This window comes from Ursus maritimus, unplaced genomic scaffold (assembly GCF_017311325.1).
Source record: "Ursus maritimus isolate PB19 unplaced genomic scaffold, ASM1731132v1 scaffold_25, whole genome shotgun sequence".
Lineage (NCBI taxonomy): Eukaryota > Metazoa > Chordata > Mammalia > Carnivora > Ursidae > Ursus > Ursus maritimus.
In genome coordinates this window covers 21,270,494-21,286,366 of record NW_024425008.1, presented here as the reverse complement: position 1 = coordinate 21,286,366, position 15,873 = coordinate 21,270,494, and the positions used below count along the sequence as shown (strand labels likewise).

Genomic DNA, 15,873 nt, shown 5'->3' with positions numbered 1-15,873 from the left:
TTTGCCCCTACTGGAAAGGCATGAAACTAAGTCTAGTACCTTCCTCCCACCCCCAAGTCAGTTCTGTCTTGCTGACCTCTCCCCAACCCTAGCTTGCTGTTCTGTTTTTCTATTTTCCCTAAATGCAACTTACTTTAAGCATGTATTAAGTTGATTACCATTCCTACAGTTAAAGGATAATAGAAAATTACCCATTTGTCAGTCTTAGCCACTTTCTTCTCTCAAATGTCTCCTTATGACGTACATCCAGACTGCACGCCCTTTTTATTTTTTTTAAAGAAGCAAAACCAAAAAAAAAAAATTTTTTTTAAGAAAATGTAAAATTTCTTTTTAAAGAAAATACAAAATTTGCTTTGTAATTTTGGCTATCACCAAAAGGGGAATCAACAAACCAGAAAACATAAAGCAAAAAAAGAAAAGTGTCCCCGACCGTTCTGTCTGTGCCTCCTCAGCGTGTGCATCTGGTTGTTCATCTCTGAAAGTGTGTGAAATACTTTTTTCTTTAAAAAAATTTTTTTTGTCCTTTTCTCCCTTTTTGTTTGGGAATTCAGTGCTTTTTGTATTATATCTATCTATCTATATATATATATCAATATGTTTCTTTTAATTGCTAGATCTTTAACTTTAGATTTGGTTTTATCCAAAATTATGAGAAAAAAGTTATGAATTGTTTTCTGCAATTTTTCCCCACTCCCTCTTTAAATGTGGAACAACTTCAGCTGCAGAATCTCACATCCCCATCTCTGGAATTAGCGCCTTCTCTCTGGGAACCCCATGCACCACGGGTGGCAGGGGGAAGATGGATGACATCATTCAGACAGAACCATTTCTCTCTAGGGAAGTGATTAGTAACCCAGCAAGTGGGCTCCCTATACAGGCTTGCCTTTCCATCAGCCCTGCAAGTCTCTGCCCCCCTCCCCGAACTCTAGATGGGGCTGTGTGGCTGCCGGTGAAGTTGTTCAACTTGAATGCATAAATCTAGTCTCCTTGTTTTTGCTTTTAATATTTTGATCATTAGTATTATTATTTTATGTATTTTGGCTACTTTTAGTAGGAAAAAAGTTTAACTGTGTTTATAATTTGGAACTCTTTAATGAAACTGTAATGATTTTTGGAGTTAATTGCATGTTGAAGAAGTTGCAGCTTAGGGTGTGTGAGATTGTGTTAGAGTTCTGTTCTTTATTTCTGTAGATGGGCATGTGTAGGCTCATTTGTTTTTGTATATTGCCCATCCCTTCCTTACAGCCAGAAGCTCTAATGCAGCTAGATCACTCCGGGCTGCCCTTACATGGACATGGCGACTCACTTACACATTCACCCCCATCCTCTTCATCTCTTGTGTAGTACACTCATAAATATGACCCTCCCCTCTCTGCATCTTTCCTTCCCATACCCCCCTTTCTTTAGCATTGTTCAAATTTATGTGCTGTCATCCATCCCCTTAAAGAAATCTAAAACTTGTCAAGACGACAAAAATATTTAAAAATTAAATATATATCTGAGAACCTCTATCAGTGCAGAAGTTCATTCAAAACCCTCCAGATTCATAGATTTTTTTTTAAAGGTAAATTATAAAAGTAAACAGGTTTTTTTTTTTTAGATTTTTTAAATCCTCGCAATCGGAATTATTTCAAATTCAAAATCGATGCCCTCCCAAGCCCCTCGAAGTAAAACTCTGTTAAAGTGCAGATTTTTTTTTTCTTTTCCTGTTATGTGGTGTGGATGTATGTGTTGTTGCCTCCCTGTATCATCCTCTGTTGTAAATTATTATATTTGAAAAATTAGACATTTTGCTCAAAAGTTTTTTAAGAAATGACAACAAAAAAGCAAGTTACAAGAATGTGGCAATTCTATTTGTCCAAGAGCATTCTTACACAACTTTCTTTTGTAAATTTTTCTTTCATGCCAAAAAACATGCGGGCAATTTGTTGATGTAAGTTGACTATAAATTAATACGGTATGCTTTTTTTCACTTATTTTATGGAAATGATTTATTTCTTTGTTTTCCAAAAACAGCCTCTATTTTTTTATTTGCTTTGGCTTTTTTTTTTTTTCCCTGTCATTATACTGTGAATGCCTTGTCGATGTTATTTGCTCTCCTTTCCTCTAGCTTACTTTGGCCCTGACGTTGGTTTTATTTTCTACTATATGATTTGAAGACAGTATTAAGTATTTTATTTCATTTGTGTCTCTTTGCTTGATTTTCACTGTTCTGTTCTGTGCTGAATTGCTTCTAATGATCAATGTGCACTCTGCTGTTGGTAGAAGGGGGTGGGTAAGTTGTTCTTACCACCCAAAGGACGCCTAGCCTCTTTGCCTGAACCAACTTTAAGGTCTTGAAAGTAATGGTAGGCTTTACAGTAGGATATTAAATTCGTTACAGCCTATGGGAGGCCTGGACCCCCAGAAGAAAATGAGTTAACTCTAAGTATTATCAGTGGTAATACATCTTCATTTAACCCCTTAGAAAGCATTTAGGGGAATCAGTCCTTTATTGTATTTTCCTTCAGCAAAGGGAAATTAAGATACTCTCAAGTGACTATGGTAGAGTTTGGTTGTCCAGGATTATACCACCAGGATCACTACAGACTACAGAATCAATTTTACTGAGAACGAAGGCATCGAGAATCCCAGGTGTTTAGAGTATGGTGCTGTAATGATGCCTTCCAATGTACAGAACTAACTACTGGTGAAAGCACACACATATTCACAGAAGGTACTCAATTCTCTACCCCCTCACCTCTCTCTCCCTGCCTCCCTCCCTGACTCTCTCTCCCTCTCCCTCCTTCCTCTCCCTCCCTCCCTCCATCTCTGCCTCTCTCCCTTGCCCTCCCTCTCCCCCCTCTCTCCCTTTCTCTCCATCTCTCTCTGCTCCCCCCTTTTCCCTTTTTATTAATAGTTGCTATTTCTCTCCTGGATTTAATCAGGTAAACTTTAAAAGGATTCTTCCAAGAAGAAACATGATGATTTTCACATCTAAAGTTTTATTTAGGAACTCTTCCAGGTAGGTAGGTGCTGCCATTTTGTGCGACCTTAGGGGTAAGAATATCCCCTTGACCTTAAAGGTATTTGGATTAATGTTGCCTTATGCATTTTGGGAACATAAGATCAGAAAGAAGTGCTATACAGTTTTTAAATAAAGAGGTTACTTGTTTCACTTTAATTTCAGGTACTGTGTTATCAGAAACTATTCAAGAAATATCAGACCGTGTGGGGGTTAACAGATATGTTTCCAACCCTGTAGCTTTATTTAATGAATGGGCTTTTTCTCAGTTCAGACAATTTTATACTGTTTCATGTGCTGGATGATATTTTGGGTTTAAAACCAAGAACTTCCTAAATGGGGTGTTAATTTTGTCTAATAGAATTTATTTTTGTTGAGGAAGCTATCCATAGGTCAACTTAATAAAAGGTTAATCGTTTTTTTTTAATACAAGCTCGTTGAATTCAAATCTGCATGTAAAATAGCCTCAATTAAAAAAATTAAAAAATAAAATAGCCTCAATAATCTAGATCCTATATTATTATACTTGTACCTTTGCATGAGGCTATTAAAACAAAACAAAAAAATGGTCAGAAGAATGTCATCAATGGTTTCAGTGTTTACAGGCCCCAAAATGTTAGTAGAATGCCAGTAACTAGCATTTTGGGTAACAGTGGGTTCTGTGCTAAATACTTAATATGCATTATAATTAATATTAACATGCATTATTATTATTCATACTGGCGGTGTTATTACTTCCACTTTTCAGAGAGTTTAAGAACTTTCACCAAACTCATGTCTAGTAAGCCACAGAACTGTGATGCTAACCTGAGTATGACTCCAGGGACAAAGCTCTTAGTCAACAGGCAAATGAAAAACTCCACTTGACAGTCCTTATTTGACAACGTTGAAGGATATCCAGGGGCCTCGTCTCATCTTACCTGGGCATGTACTGGAAAATAGAATCTGTAGCCTTTCAGAATCAAATCCTTTCAGACAAACTAGGGGGATAATGTCCTACTTAGAGATTCTCATCTTATTAAAATGTAAGGGAAGCCCCTTTGAGACCCTTGAGTTTTTCTGGAGTCTTCTTCCCAGGTCCTTGCCATGTTTGTCCATGGCTATTTTTTCTAAAGGTGGACAGGAATTGCAAGCTTTGGGATATTTATGTGCCACACGTACACACTGCTTTGGCACCAAATAACTAAATGAGTATCATTCAGCAACCAATTTGGGGGGGGGGTGATGATTTTTCCATATTACATGAATTTCTCAAAGAACCTAAATAGACATAAAAGAAATTCAAGGAACTGGAACATGGTGTCCTCTCTCAGTCTGGCTCTTTGGTGTCATTGTTTGGTATTTTTGTGACTTCTTAGACTCAAATATCTCCAGAGAGGCAAAGGTTGGAGCCACATTGAAATTTCGTGCTGCTCTTGTTTTTTTCAGATGACCTACTGCATTCACCATCACCTGCAACATTCTCACAGTTCAGAAGAGTTCTATTAAATTTTTAATACACTGTCTTTTTCGATGGCAGAGAGCCCCTTTTGCTGGATATCAGCCCTAGACACATGAATTATATATCTATAAATACACTCATAAAGCAAAAAAGCAGGGCAGCCTTCAGGGCTAAAATAGACCTTTTATATCCCTAGTGATCTCTCTAGTTTAAAGAAAAGCACAACCCTGTCAAAAAGGGGTATATATTCCTGATTTTAAATGCTAACGTTAAGGAATAAAGATAGTTCTTATTCCAAGCCAAAGAAAAATTCTGGGGATAGAGTAGGAAATTAGGGTGTTGATGGCCTGCAGGGTTTCTGCCTGTAACCCCCTATGATTTTAGGCTTGTTGCTTCTGTGAGTACTTTTACAAGCACAGGCATCTGGTAGACCCCTGACTCCATAGTCTTTGGGCATTGAAAAAAGGTATCAACAGCTGCTCCAGCATTTCTGAGGATAATCACTTTGGATTAAAACAAATAAACATAAAATCTTAAATAGCTTTTTACAATTATTTCTCTTAAGGATTTAATCATGGGAGAAATGTATCCCTCATCTCAAAGGATGTGTGCCCTTGGACTCCCCAGGATACTATAATCATCCTAACTCTTAAAGATGGAATTTGACATTAAAATTGATTATAGACACCAACTCACACACCTGTCCCAGGCAGCTTGCACATTTATAGTTCTCTAGAATTTTCCATCTCATTTTTACTGTACTTCCCATTCGTAACAATTCCCACAGCCCAGCTGACTTCCTTTTAGACTGAAGACATTCTTCAAAGTCTTAAGATGCCAGGAAAGGGGTGGATTATGAAAGCTTTTCTCCTTTTTCGTTGATGGACCTACCACCAGAATTGGGGCTCCCTTTTCCCTGATGGGGCATCATTTATCTTTTTTTTTTTTTTAATCACTGCTGCCAGGATTAATAACAAAAATGGCAAAGAAAACTGAAGATTAGTAATTTGGACAGATTCTTTTATTTAAACTCCGAAATAGCATACCCATCATTTTAGTTTTGAAATAAGCTCTTATGATGTCACTTAGGGGCTCACCAACCTTTTAGAAGCTCTTTATAAATTGGCAAGCTTTAGGACACTCCACTTCATTATGAAAATGATGGTTTCTACTCATTTTTTTTTTTAATCCAAGAGAGATTAAGAGATGCCGAATTGGGAAGTGAACAGCAAAGGAAAGGGGGGGGCAATTCAACTGCAGAGTGAACAGTCTGTGGATTTTTGTAGACTTTTTACAACAAAGGCACTGCAGAAGCTTTAGCTAGGATTGAAAAAAAGGGGGGGCAAATTTAAGACTCCAGTTGGGTGTCACAGATGGTACACTAAAATTGCAAATGAATGCCGCTCTGTAATCATGAAGGCAGTGATCTTCATCTCACTTAAAGGGACACCAGCACCCTATTTAACGATTTGCCTTTATATTGAAGTGTTCTGTACCAGGCTTTTGCCTTTTAGCAGATTGGTTATTCCTTGTCCTTTATCCCAGTTTCCTCTCTGCTTAATATACATGGAGCAGATTTTTATCATTGTCCTAAGGAACAGAGGACTCTCAGTATTTGTGCCAGAAAGCAACGCACAAGCTAAACCTTTATTCTAGGTGACACGGGTAAAAAAAAAAAAAAAAATCCTGCCTTGTTCTCTGAAGGAAAGTAAAATCATCCCTAGTAATCTCTAGGGAACCTTCAAACACGGCATGGGCCTTCTCTTCTCTCGTCGCCCTTTTTGTCCTTAAACACGGCCTTTTTCCACAGGTCACCTTAAATATGAACACTTGGCCACCCCCTCCGTCCCCAGAAGAATAAGGAGAAAAGTAAATTCAGGGTTAGTTTTAGGACTGGCTTACCTTTAGGGAACTGTGCTCCAAATCCCAGTTATAAAAACTAGCAAAAGTTGTAAATTGTGCATTAAATATGTTGCAAGATATATGAATTATATATATTCACAATGTCAAAAAATTAAAAAAAAAAAAAGTCACACTGGTCCAGTAAAACAAGTCTGAAGCTTTGACAAATCTGCAAAGATCGTTTCACTCAATAGTTTGAAACTCTTGAGCACTAGAAGAGAAGCTTGGGGTTATTGCATAGCCCAAAATATCATCTTGAAATGCTCAGGAAGGTTCACATCTTTCCCTACATGTGGTAACATTATCAGGTAGGACAGACATGACGGACCGTATGTTACCTTCCCAATGATACACCTGATAAACATTATTGCCACCCTCCCCAACTCCGTTTCTGTCTGCTTAACACAATGTTACTGGCTAATTCTGGAGTAAAGCTTCTGACCTGGGCACAAAGGGTTCTCCCAGGTCCTTCGAAGGTATGCAACAGCCTTCCTCTCGCGAGGCCCTTCTCTTAGCACAGCTGCGATCTGGGCAGTTCAGCTGCACCAGTTCCAAAGGAGGCACAGGAAATGTTTTTAAAGTTGTAAGGTATGGGAAGCAGAGCAGAAGAGTTCTCATTTGTGAGTCAGTCTTCGTAGGAAGAATCTGGAAAGACTGTGTAAGCTCAAAGGCTTGTCCACCTAGAACTCTGCCACCAATAAGGGGCACCTCAGCAAGAGTCACATCTGACAGATGTTCAAACACCATCAGGGCAGTTACTGTGGGGGCAGAACAGACAAGAACGTCACACCTGGCTCAGTGCTTAACGACCCAGCTCAGAAACAGTATCATATTAGCAACTCAACTGTCTGACTAACTGGGACCGGGAAACATCATGCCGTCCCTGCTAGAGGATTTTTTTAAAACAGCTGGAATACATTTTTGGAGTAAATTCAATGAGGAGATATGAACAGTGACTTCTGGAGATTCTCTGTTTGAAAAATAACTATTGTAAAGAGACACAGAAGAGACCTTGATTATCTTGCTTACGCATGTGAGTAATAACCGTGGCCCTACAATTAGGTGAGTAACATCCACCAGGGAATGTCTGTGGTACCCATGATTTGCAAGGCACTACGATTTACTGAACTACTCTGAACTTTTCCTGACCTCGTCCACATGTTTATAAGTGCAATAACTAGGGTCTGTGGGCAAACCAATTTATTTTTCCCACTCTAGGTAAGAATCACTGATTTTAATCTTCTTATGATTTTATTTATCTACTTGAGAGAGAGACAGAACACGGAGCGGCAGAGGGGGAGGCTAGCTGAGCAGGGAGCCTGACAGGGGGCTTGATCTCAGGACCCTGAGATCATAACCGGAGCCAAAGCCAGATGCTTAACTGATGGAGCCACCCAGGTGCTCCAAGAATTGTTGATTTTAAAAACTCACTTTGCTATCTCTACATTTCTGACTCTGAGTTTTCCTCAAAGCATGGATATCTAGTCTGGGGATTTTTTAAATTTAGTATCCAGCTCAGCATATATTGCCCATAGCATAAAAGCAATGCATAAACATAGTATGAGATCAGTGCAAGGCAAGTTGTCATTTAATAGGTGAATTTCTGGAAAAGCATAGTCAAAAAGGGTTTGTTAGATGAACATTTTTAACCTCTCCTAGTTCCCCTCACTTAGCATACAGTAAATGAAGACTGAACTTGATAAATGTTAAAGACAGTAGCTTAAGCTACTAAAGACAATCTTTTATGTTCACTGATCTTGAGCTCTGTGACACGGAGAATATGTCATGCTCATCCTCATGGGAGCAAGTAAGTAGAAACCCAAGACGGCGATAAAGAAATGCTAGGGCTCATGGATTCATCACATGCATGAGTGCATATGAGCATGTGCATACACCCACACATACACATACACACACACACACACACACACACACATTCTTGTAGCCAGTTTTTCCAACAGTAACATGCAATGTCATTATCTCGTAAGCAGATCCTGGAAACAGCCTACTTGAATCGTATCTAAATAATTACTTGAGAGTATCTTTACAACCTAGGGATTTCAGATTTTGGTGGCAAGAGGCATATAATGGGCTCTGAATCAGTTTAGAATGGTTAGGCTACAGCAAGAAAGGATCCATGTGTGGACCCAGGTCATTTTATTGTAATTTCTGATGCCTAACCTATGAAATACAGTCACTGGAAATGACTATGGATTGTGTCTATCTACAAATATACTAATTGTGTTTTTCTTTTTCTTTTCAATCCCAGGAGGTGAATTAGTTGTCCCTCTTCTTGTAGAAGACCCTTTAGCTACCCCTCCTATTGCTACTCGTGCACCTTCCATTACACTCCCCCCTACCTTTCGCCCCCTCCTCACCATTATTGAGACCACCAAAGATTCCCTGTCCATGACCTCTGAGGCGGGGTTACCTTGCTTGTCGGACCAAGGCAGCGATGGTTGTGATGATGATGGCTTGGTGATATCTGGGTATGGCTCAGGGGAAACCTTTGACTCTAACCTGCCCCCTACTGATGATGAAGATTTTTACACCACCTTCTCCTTGGTAACAGATAAGAGTCTTTCCACTTCAATCTTCGAAGGTGGCTACAAAGCACATGCGCCCAAGTGGGAATCCAAGGACTTTAGACCTAACAAAGTCTCCGAAACTAGTAGGACTACTACCACATCTTTGTCCCCTGAGCTGATCCGCTTCACAGCTTCCTCCTCGTCTGGGATGGTGCCCAAATTGCCAGCTGGCAAAATGAATAACCGTGATCTCAAACCCCAGCCTGATATAGTCTTGCTTCCGTTGCCCACTGCCTATGAGCTAGACAGCACCAAACTGAAGAGCCCACTAATTACTTCCCCCATGTTCCGTAATGTGCCCACAGCAAACCCCACGGAGCCGGGAGTCAGACGGGTTCCGGGGGCCTCAGAGGTGATCCGGGAGTCGAGCAGTACAACAGGGATGGTCGTCGGCATTGTGGCTGCTGCCGCCCTCTGCATCTTGATCCTCTTGTACGCCATGTACAAGTACAGGAACAGGGACGAGGGGTCCTATCAAGTGGACGAGACGCGGAACTACATCAGCAACTCAGCCCAGAGCAACGGCACGCTCATCAAGGAGAAGCAGCAGAGCTCGAAGAGCGGCCACAAGAAACAAAAAAACAAGGACAAGGAGTATTATGTGTAAAAACGACACCGCTAATAATCACGTGAATTTATGACACAGAATTATTTATATATAAATCTATAAATACTTGGAAATGAGATTTCACAGATGTCAGAACTGTTACTACTATGAGATGGGGTGTACCACGACTATGGTGGGGAAAACCGTTTTTAAAAGGACACACACACACATGAACCTACCTATCAAGCTCAGCCGTGGCTGCTTTGATTCAGTCATCGCTCGGAGACAGAACTTTCTCTCTGCCCTGCTGTATCATAAAGCACATACTTTGCGCTCTTGGAGCAAGCAGCTGGCTCCCCCACTTTCGCGGACTTGGAAGCTTCCTTCTCTTGAGGACTTTTCACCCAAGGTAGAAGACTCCATGGCTTACTTGTTCCATAACTCCAAGTGAGTCTGTAATGATGTTTGTGAAGCTTGACTGTAACGATGTTTTCTTTTTTTTTCCTTTTGGTTTAATTATGTAAAAAACAAAAACAAAAAAAAATGAAAAAAAAAGTAAAACAAAAACAAAAAAACCCACCCTTATCTGGTTTTGGCCAGTGTACGTGTACCTTTTCAAGATCTGAGGGGAAAAAAAAATGGCTTTTGGGTTTTTGTTTATTTTTTGAGAATGACTGGACATACGAAGAAAAAACAAACAAAAAAACTCAGAAAACGAAAGTTAAGAGAGACTATTGCCATATGAACTCAAAAGCTACCATGGTGTTCACTCTACATATCAGGTTGTGGTATTTCTAGAATCTGTTGTTTGTTTCCTGTATGATGCTTTGCTGAACACATAGCAAAACCACATGATGGATGATAGCATCGATTTGAAAAGCTGGTCCCTCAGGATCTAATTTCAGAATTTGCCACCCAAACCCTGGCCAGATGGGTTTAGGGATGGTTTTATCAGAGCTATTGGCTTTACTTAACAATATTGTTCCTGTTCATTAGCCCAGCCAAATTGTGGTAAAGGAGAGAGCCCCACAAACTAACACAGAGCCTTTCCTAGGGAAGGTGGAGAGGGGGTGGGCTGGATCTGTGACTGTTTGAAATGCATGCCAATCATAAAAGACAAGACGATACTAGAAGTCCGTTAAAGAATCAAAACAGTAGGGGAGTTCAACGTGTGATGGATCCACAAAAGGTCACACAAGCCAAACGTGGCATGACAGAGTGCAAAATACATTTTTTCCCCCCGCCCCCAACATGATGTTTTCCATAGTGGTTTAATTTTGTAGCCTGACACTTACGGATAACTCTGTCCTTCCATTTGCTCACATCTCCCTTCGCCCATCTTTTCTAAAAACAAATAAATAAATAATAAATGAATAAAGCTGCTGTGACACACAAAAAAAAGGAATTTAATAGTATAATATATATATAAATAAATATATATACAGATATATTTATCATGGTATGTTTGATGGGATGACTGCAACAGGAACACTGTTAAAGTCTTTGAAGTGGAATGAGAATGTCGTTTTAAAAGAAAATAACAAAACAAAAAAGTAAACCTTAAAATGTGAAGAAAGGGTGAGTTTTAGTTTTGTCACAGTTAACTGTGTCAAAGAGAATAAACAATCTTCTCAGATTTTGTTTACATATTTTACTACATTTTTGCTGGTCTAATTCCTTAGCCACTATGTACATACTGCTTTCAGAACTGTTCTTTCCTTTCTGTGGGTTTGTTTCGGTTTGTTTGGTTGATATTCCAGTTGTCTGTCTTTCTTTTTGAGAAGAGGAAACAAATGTACAGGAAAACAAACTGGTTGTGTGGCCATAGCTAATGCAAAAAGCAAGAGACAAAGCAAGACAAATATTCACACAGAAATGACGTATGGCTTCTGGAGGGTCGGCTGTATACAATTTCTTTTGTACAGATGAAAACCATTCAGCTGTTTAGATTTAGAAATCTACTCTTGCTGGTCTTCGTAAGTTGCATGAATATTTGACTTTTGAGAAATATCTTAAAGACACGGGGCGAAACGCAATCTAAACGATGATAGCCTTTACAAATGTGTATGGAAAGAGGTGTTCCTCATCATCTGATATTTCAATGTGTTACGAGTCTTGGATTTTTTTGTTGTCATTAAAAAAGACAGGATTATAAAGAGATATCAAAGCACGATTTTAGATAACTTAAATGGCCCAACCTATATGAAGTTGATTATATCTCGATGTCTGTAAAAGATTGCTGTTTTTGGAGTCTTGAGGTCTTGTGAACTGATTTCCTGCTTTCTTTCTTTACACTTTTTTATTTGAGTAAAAATACATTTGTTATATTCCTTTTAGTGTAAGTTTCTATTTGGACAATCTTATGGGAACATGTGCATTCTGTATGTGAGCCTCTATCATATTCCTGTTGTTTTACGAGCAGACTCTTAAGGAATTTATTTTATGATGTTGTGAAGTTACTGCTTTTTCTTTTTCCTTTCTCTTTTATTTCATATTTGCATTTTCGTTCAAGGATATGCTTAGCAATAAAATGTTCTTCCCAAAACCTTGTATGATGATGCATTTTTATTTATTTTCTAAATATTTGGGAAAGGAGCTAAACATCATATCTTATTGAAAGCCAAGTAAGCTAGGACCATGTGAAATAAAATCTTCTAACCAGTGACTAATTATTTATATAGATTTATAAAAAGTGGCGTATTTATGGGCTGAACAACTATTGTCTGTCAACTCAGGTGTTTGTTATTATTTAGATTGCTATGATAGGGTAAGCAGGAGGGAAAACACTTCTGAACAGGTAAGAGGACAGAAGCATTGTATTCTGGGAATTATTGGATACTATACATTTTTTAAAAATATTTGGTAACTTTTAAGTATTTGCTGCAAGTCAACAAGCTTTGAACAGTTTTCCAGAACCTTGCTTATATAATGTCTTAAGCCCTGGAAAGCTTTAGATGCCTTCTCTCCAAGTTTCCTGGCATGTTGAACATTTTTTTTTTAAATTACTAAGTCCAAAGACAAAATATAAATGAATGCTTACATTTTAACAGCTTCTTTCTAGATTTTTGGATTATCAAATTCTGCAAATATTCATTATAGCTGGCACCTTTCTCATGTCTCAGGCATCCTTGATGTGCTGGTTCCCTATGCACAACGCTGACTTTGCCAATTGCATAATCCATCACGATATCCCACATTTCTCACCATGATCCTGACATGTTGGTTAACTGAACTGGTGTACTCTATCCATACAGAGGTTACCAGTTTTCAGAGAGAAAAGCAAATTTAGTTAACCCGGTTCCTTCGCATTTCATTAGTGGAATGGTCATGCTGTTTAATTATCATGGGAATGGGAGGGGGGAAAGGCTCAGTGATGTCAAATTATGGGAAGTTCCTTTTTTGCTGCCTGTCTTGGATAATTTATGTAAATTAAAGCAACATTTATCAATCCCCATAATGTGCCAGGTACTGTGTTAAATGTTTTGGATCTGTGTAGTGTGTTTAGTCCCCAAGTAGTAGGTAGTACTTTCCTTATCTTAAAGATGAAGAAACGAAGACACAAACAGCTTAATGACAACTTGGCAAATACATTCCTAATCATGTTAGAGGTCAGGCCCTGCTGACACAGAGGTCAGAAGGATGTCATGGAATGGGTAGAGGTACTGAGACCCAACAGGGTTGGGTTGGAACCCCAGCTACTAGGACTCTCACCATGTACGGGCAAATGTCACAGTCTCTCTGAAATTTGGCCTCCTCATCTGAAAAATATGACACCTTAATGACCTTGCCTTGCAAGGTAGTTTGGGGAAAAAGTGAAATAAAGTGTTTTAATTGTGACTGATACAGAGTAAGGGCTCAACAAAGTAAGCTTCTTTATTCTGAGTCCTTTGCTATTCTGTATACAGTAACTGCCTTCTAGAATTAGAAATCCTGCACTAAATTCTACACTATTAAGAAGACTTAGTTGTTGTCAAACAATGTTGGCAAGTCACGACAAATCGTAATAGACAAACTAGTCTTTTTCTGGTCATACTTTGATTGCAAGCATGACTGCAACTGGTAAGTATGTGGCATTGAAATATGGTAGCATGCATCTGTCTGACAGCACATTTTAAGCAAGTGGCCAGAAGTTGGGGTATGTAAAGGGAGTCTAGATTTGAGAACACTTGCCAGAGAAATTCCCAAATAATGGTTCATGTGGTAGATTGATCAAGACCTAAGTGGCATTTGCTCAGACACATTGGTTAGAGTCCATCAACAGAAATACTTTTTCACTGTCGTTCCATGAGGAAATGTTGAGACTACACCATCTCTTTTCAATGTGTTTAACTTTGGCCCTAGGCTTTGGAATATAAAAAGCTTAGTTCAGATCTTGGATCTGAATCCTTGGTCTATCCTTTACTAGCTGTGAAACTTTGAGTAAGGTGTGCAGTGACTCTAGTTTCATCTGTGAAATTGAAATGATATTGTCCTCCACTTAGTGCTATTCTATAATTAAATGAGCTGATGTGAATGTAAGTGCCTTCTTATAAGCACAGTGCCTGGCCCATAGCCCTCAAACAATGATAGCTAATATTGCCTTTTTAATCATTGGATATTGTCCTAGGAAAAAACAAGACAAAATTCCTTCTAAAAGTTTAGAAAGGATATATATTGGAGAGCCCCAGAGCAATGACTTTACTCTGTCACCTAAAATCATAATTGTTTTTATTCCCCTAGAGTTCAAATCACATTAGATTCTTTGAGCTCTTCTTGAGTGTTCCACCAGAAATGTGCATACCCCTGTAAAACCCATTATTTTAATCAACTCCTTCAGTATAGGGTGCATAAGAAAGATTCGAATGGTAGCCTGTTCCAGACCTCAAAGGACAGTATTCCATCCCTTCCAAATTACAGAGTTATCATGGCCTTAGACACCCTTTCAAAACCCTATGTTGGCTTTCCTGCCATAAACTTACTAAATATCACTATTTAGTATATAATCCAAGAACCACTTTAAGCATTTACTCTTTTGATAATTCAACCAACACTTACTGTACCATCCAATCTACTATTGGGTGCTGTTACTTTGTTTCAGTGAAGGCAGACAATGGATGTAAGCCTTTTGTCTGGTATAGATCTCTATGGCCTAAAGTTCTCTTCACTCTATTCAAGTTGAAATTTGATCTTTCTCCAAAGATATCCGAGCCCGGTACTTGTCCCAGTTCAATTAAAATGTTGACAATTCTGCTTGAAATTGGTTTGATTATTAATGTACTTATTGGACATTGACTAAATGATGACTGTATCTTAAATTGAGAGACTTAAGGAATTTACAACATACTAAAAGAATACAAATAATCATAGTGAATAAAGTTAGCTGCCAAAAAGTACAAACTACATTCTTTGGGGGTTCAGAAGAAATTACTTAAGGGGGGGCTTCAGAGAGGAGGTGATAGTTCAGGTAAAACTTGGAAAACTGGTAAGCAGAGATCAGGGCTACATGCCATTCCAAGCAAAGCACTGAAATGGAAGCAAGGAGGATTAAAACCATAATTTGGATGGATCACAGACTGTGAATAAAGTGTATTAGGGATGGTATGACTCAAGTTTTTTGAATTTTGTTAATGACAGGGAAGAATAATGAAAGGATGTTGAGAGGCTCTCAAGGTCAAGGGCTAGTTGCTGAGTACAGAGGACACAAGCATGTTTGAAGAGAAAGGTAATAACTGATACATTCTCAGAGAATGTAAAGGATAATTAGAGAGATCAAGTTTGCATATAGAGATATTACTCTGAACAAAACAAGGGAAGAGTATTCTTCTGATACAACAACAAAGGAGAGAGTGGGATAAACAAAACTGACATTTCAGTGCAGGTGACAGAAGTAGCAGCAAGTACAGTCAGCCTCAATGTTCAAGATGAGGTCAAAGTCACCTAACAGGAGACTGTGAGCACAGGCAGAAGTCTGCTGATAACCCTGTTAGGAAGACGGCTAATAAAAGTATCAGTCAGAGGTCAACTGTCATTATCTGGTATTAAAAGTAATACTTTATATTTTTGCTACATTTCTTTTTTATGTCCTGCCTTGTAGTCTAATCTTGTGTTTCCAAATTTAGAGTTCTTTCAATTATGTAATGCTTTCTCTAGAGAAGCAAGCCATTTTGTACTTTTTTTTTCCAGAAGCATTTGGAGTGGAAGCTAAGGAAGAGGATGATAGGATGCTGTGTGTAACCTACTCGGGCTGCCACAACAAAATATTAAAAGCTGGGCGGTTTACCCAACAGAAATTTCTTTCTCACAGTTCTGGAGGCTGGGAGTCCCAGATCAAGATCTGGTAGGGTTTGTTTTCTTATGAGGGTTTTCTTGGCTTGTAGACAGCAGCCTTCTAAATCTGTCCTTTTGTCTACGC

The 15,873-nt window shown here is 38.8% G+C and overlaps 1 protein-coding gene across 13 annotated transcripts in view; it reads left to right on the top strand.

The window, feature by feature from the left end:
- The window catches only part of NRXN3 (neurexin 3), a 1,447,337-nt gene extending 1,437,723 nt beyond the window's left edge, over window positions 1–9,614 (top strand). For 10 of the 13 annotated variants that reach the window (XM_040641597.1, XM_040641596.1, XM_008699130.1 and 7 more), the window contains one exon: window positions 9,241–9,614. In XM_040641597.1, the coding sequence (XP_040497531.1) occupies window positions 9,241–9,542 (302 nt within the window). In that variant the 3' untranslated portion in view covers window positions 9,543–9,614. Of the gene's footprint in view, window positions 1–8,616 lie in introns of all 13 variants that reach the window. The other 3 variants (XM_040641595.1, XM_040641594.1, XM_008699139.2) reach the window with 2 other exon arrangements.
- The last annotated feature ends 6,259 nt before the right edge of the window (window positions 9,615–15,873 follow it).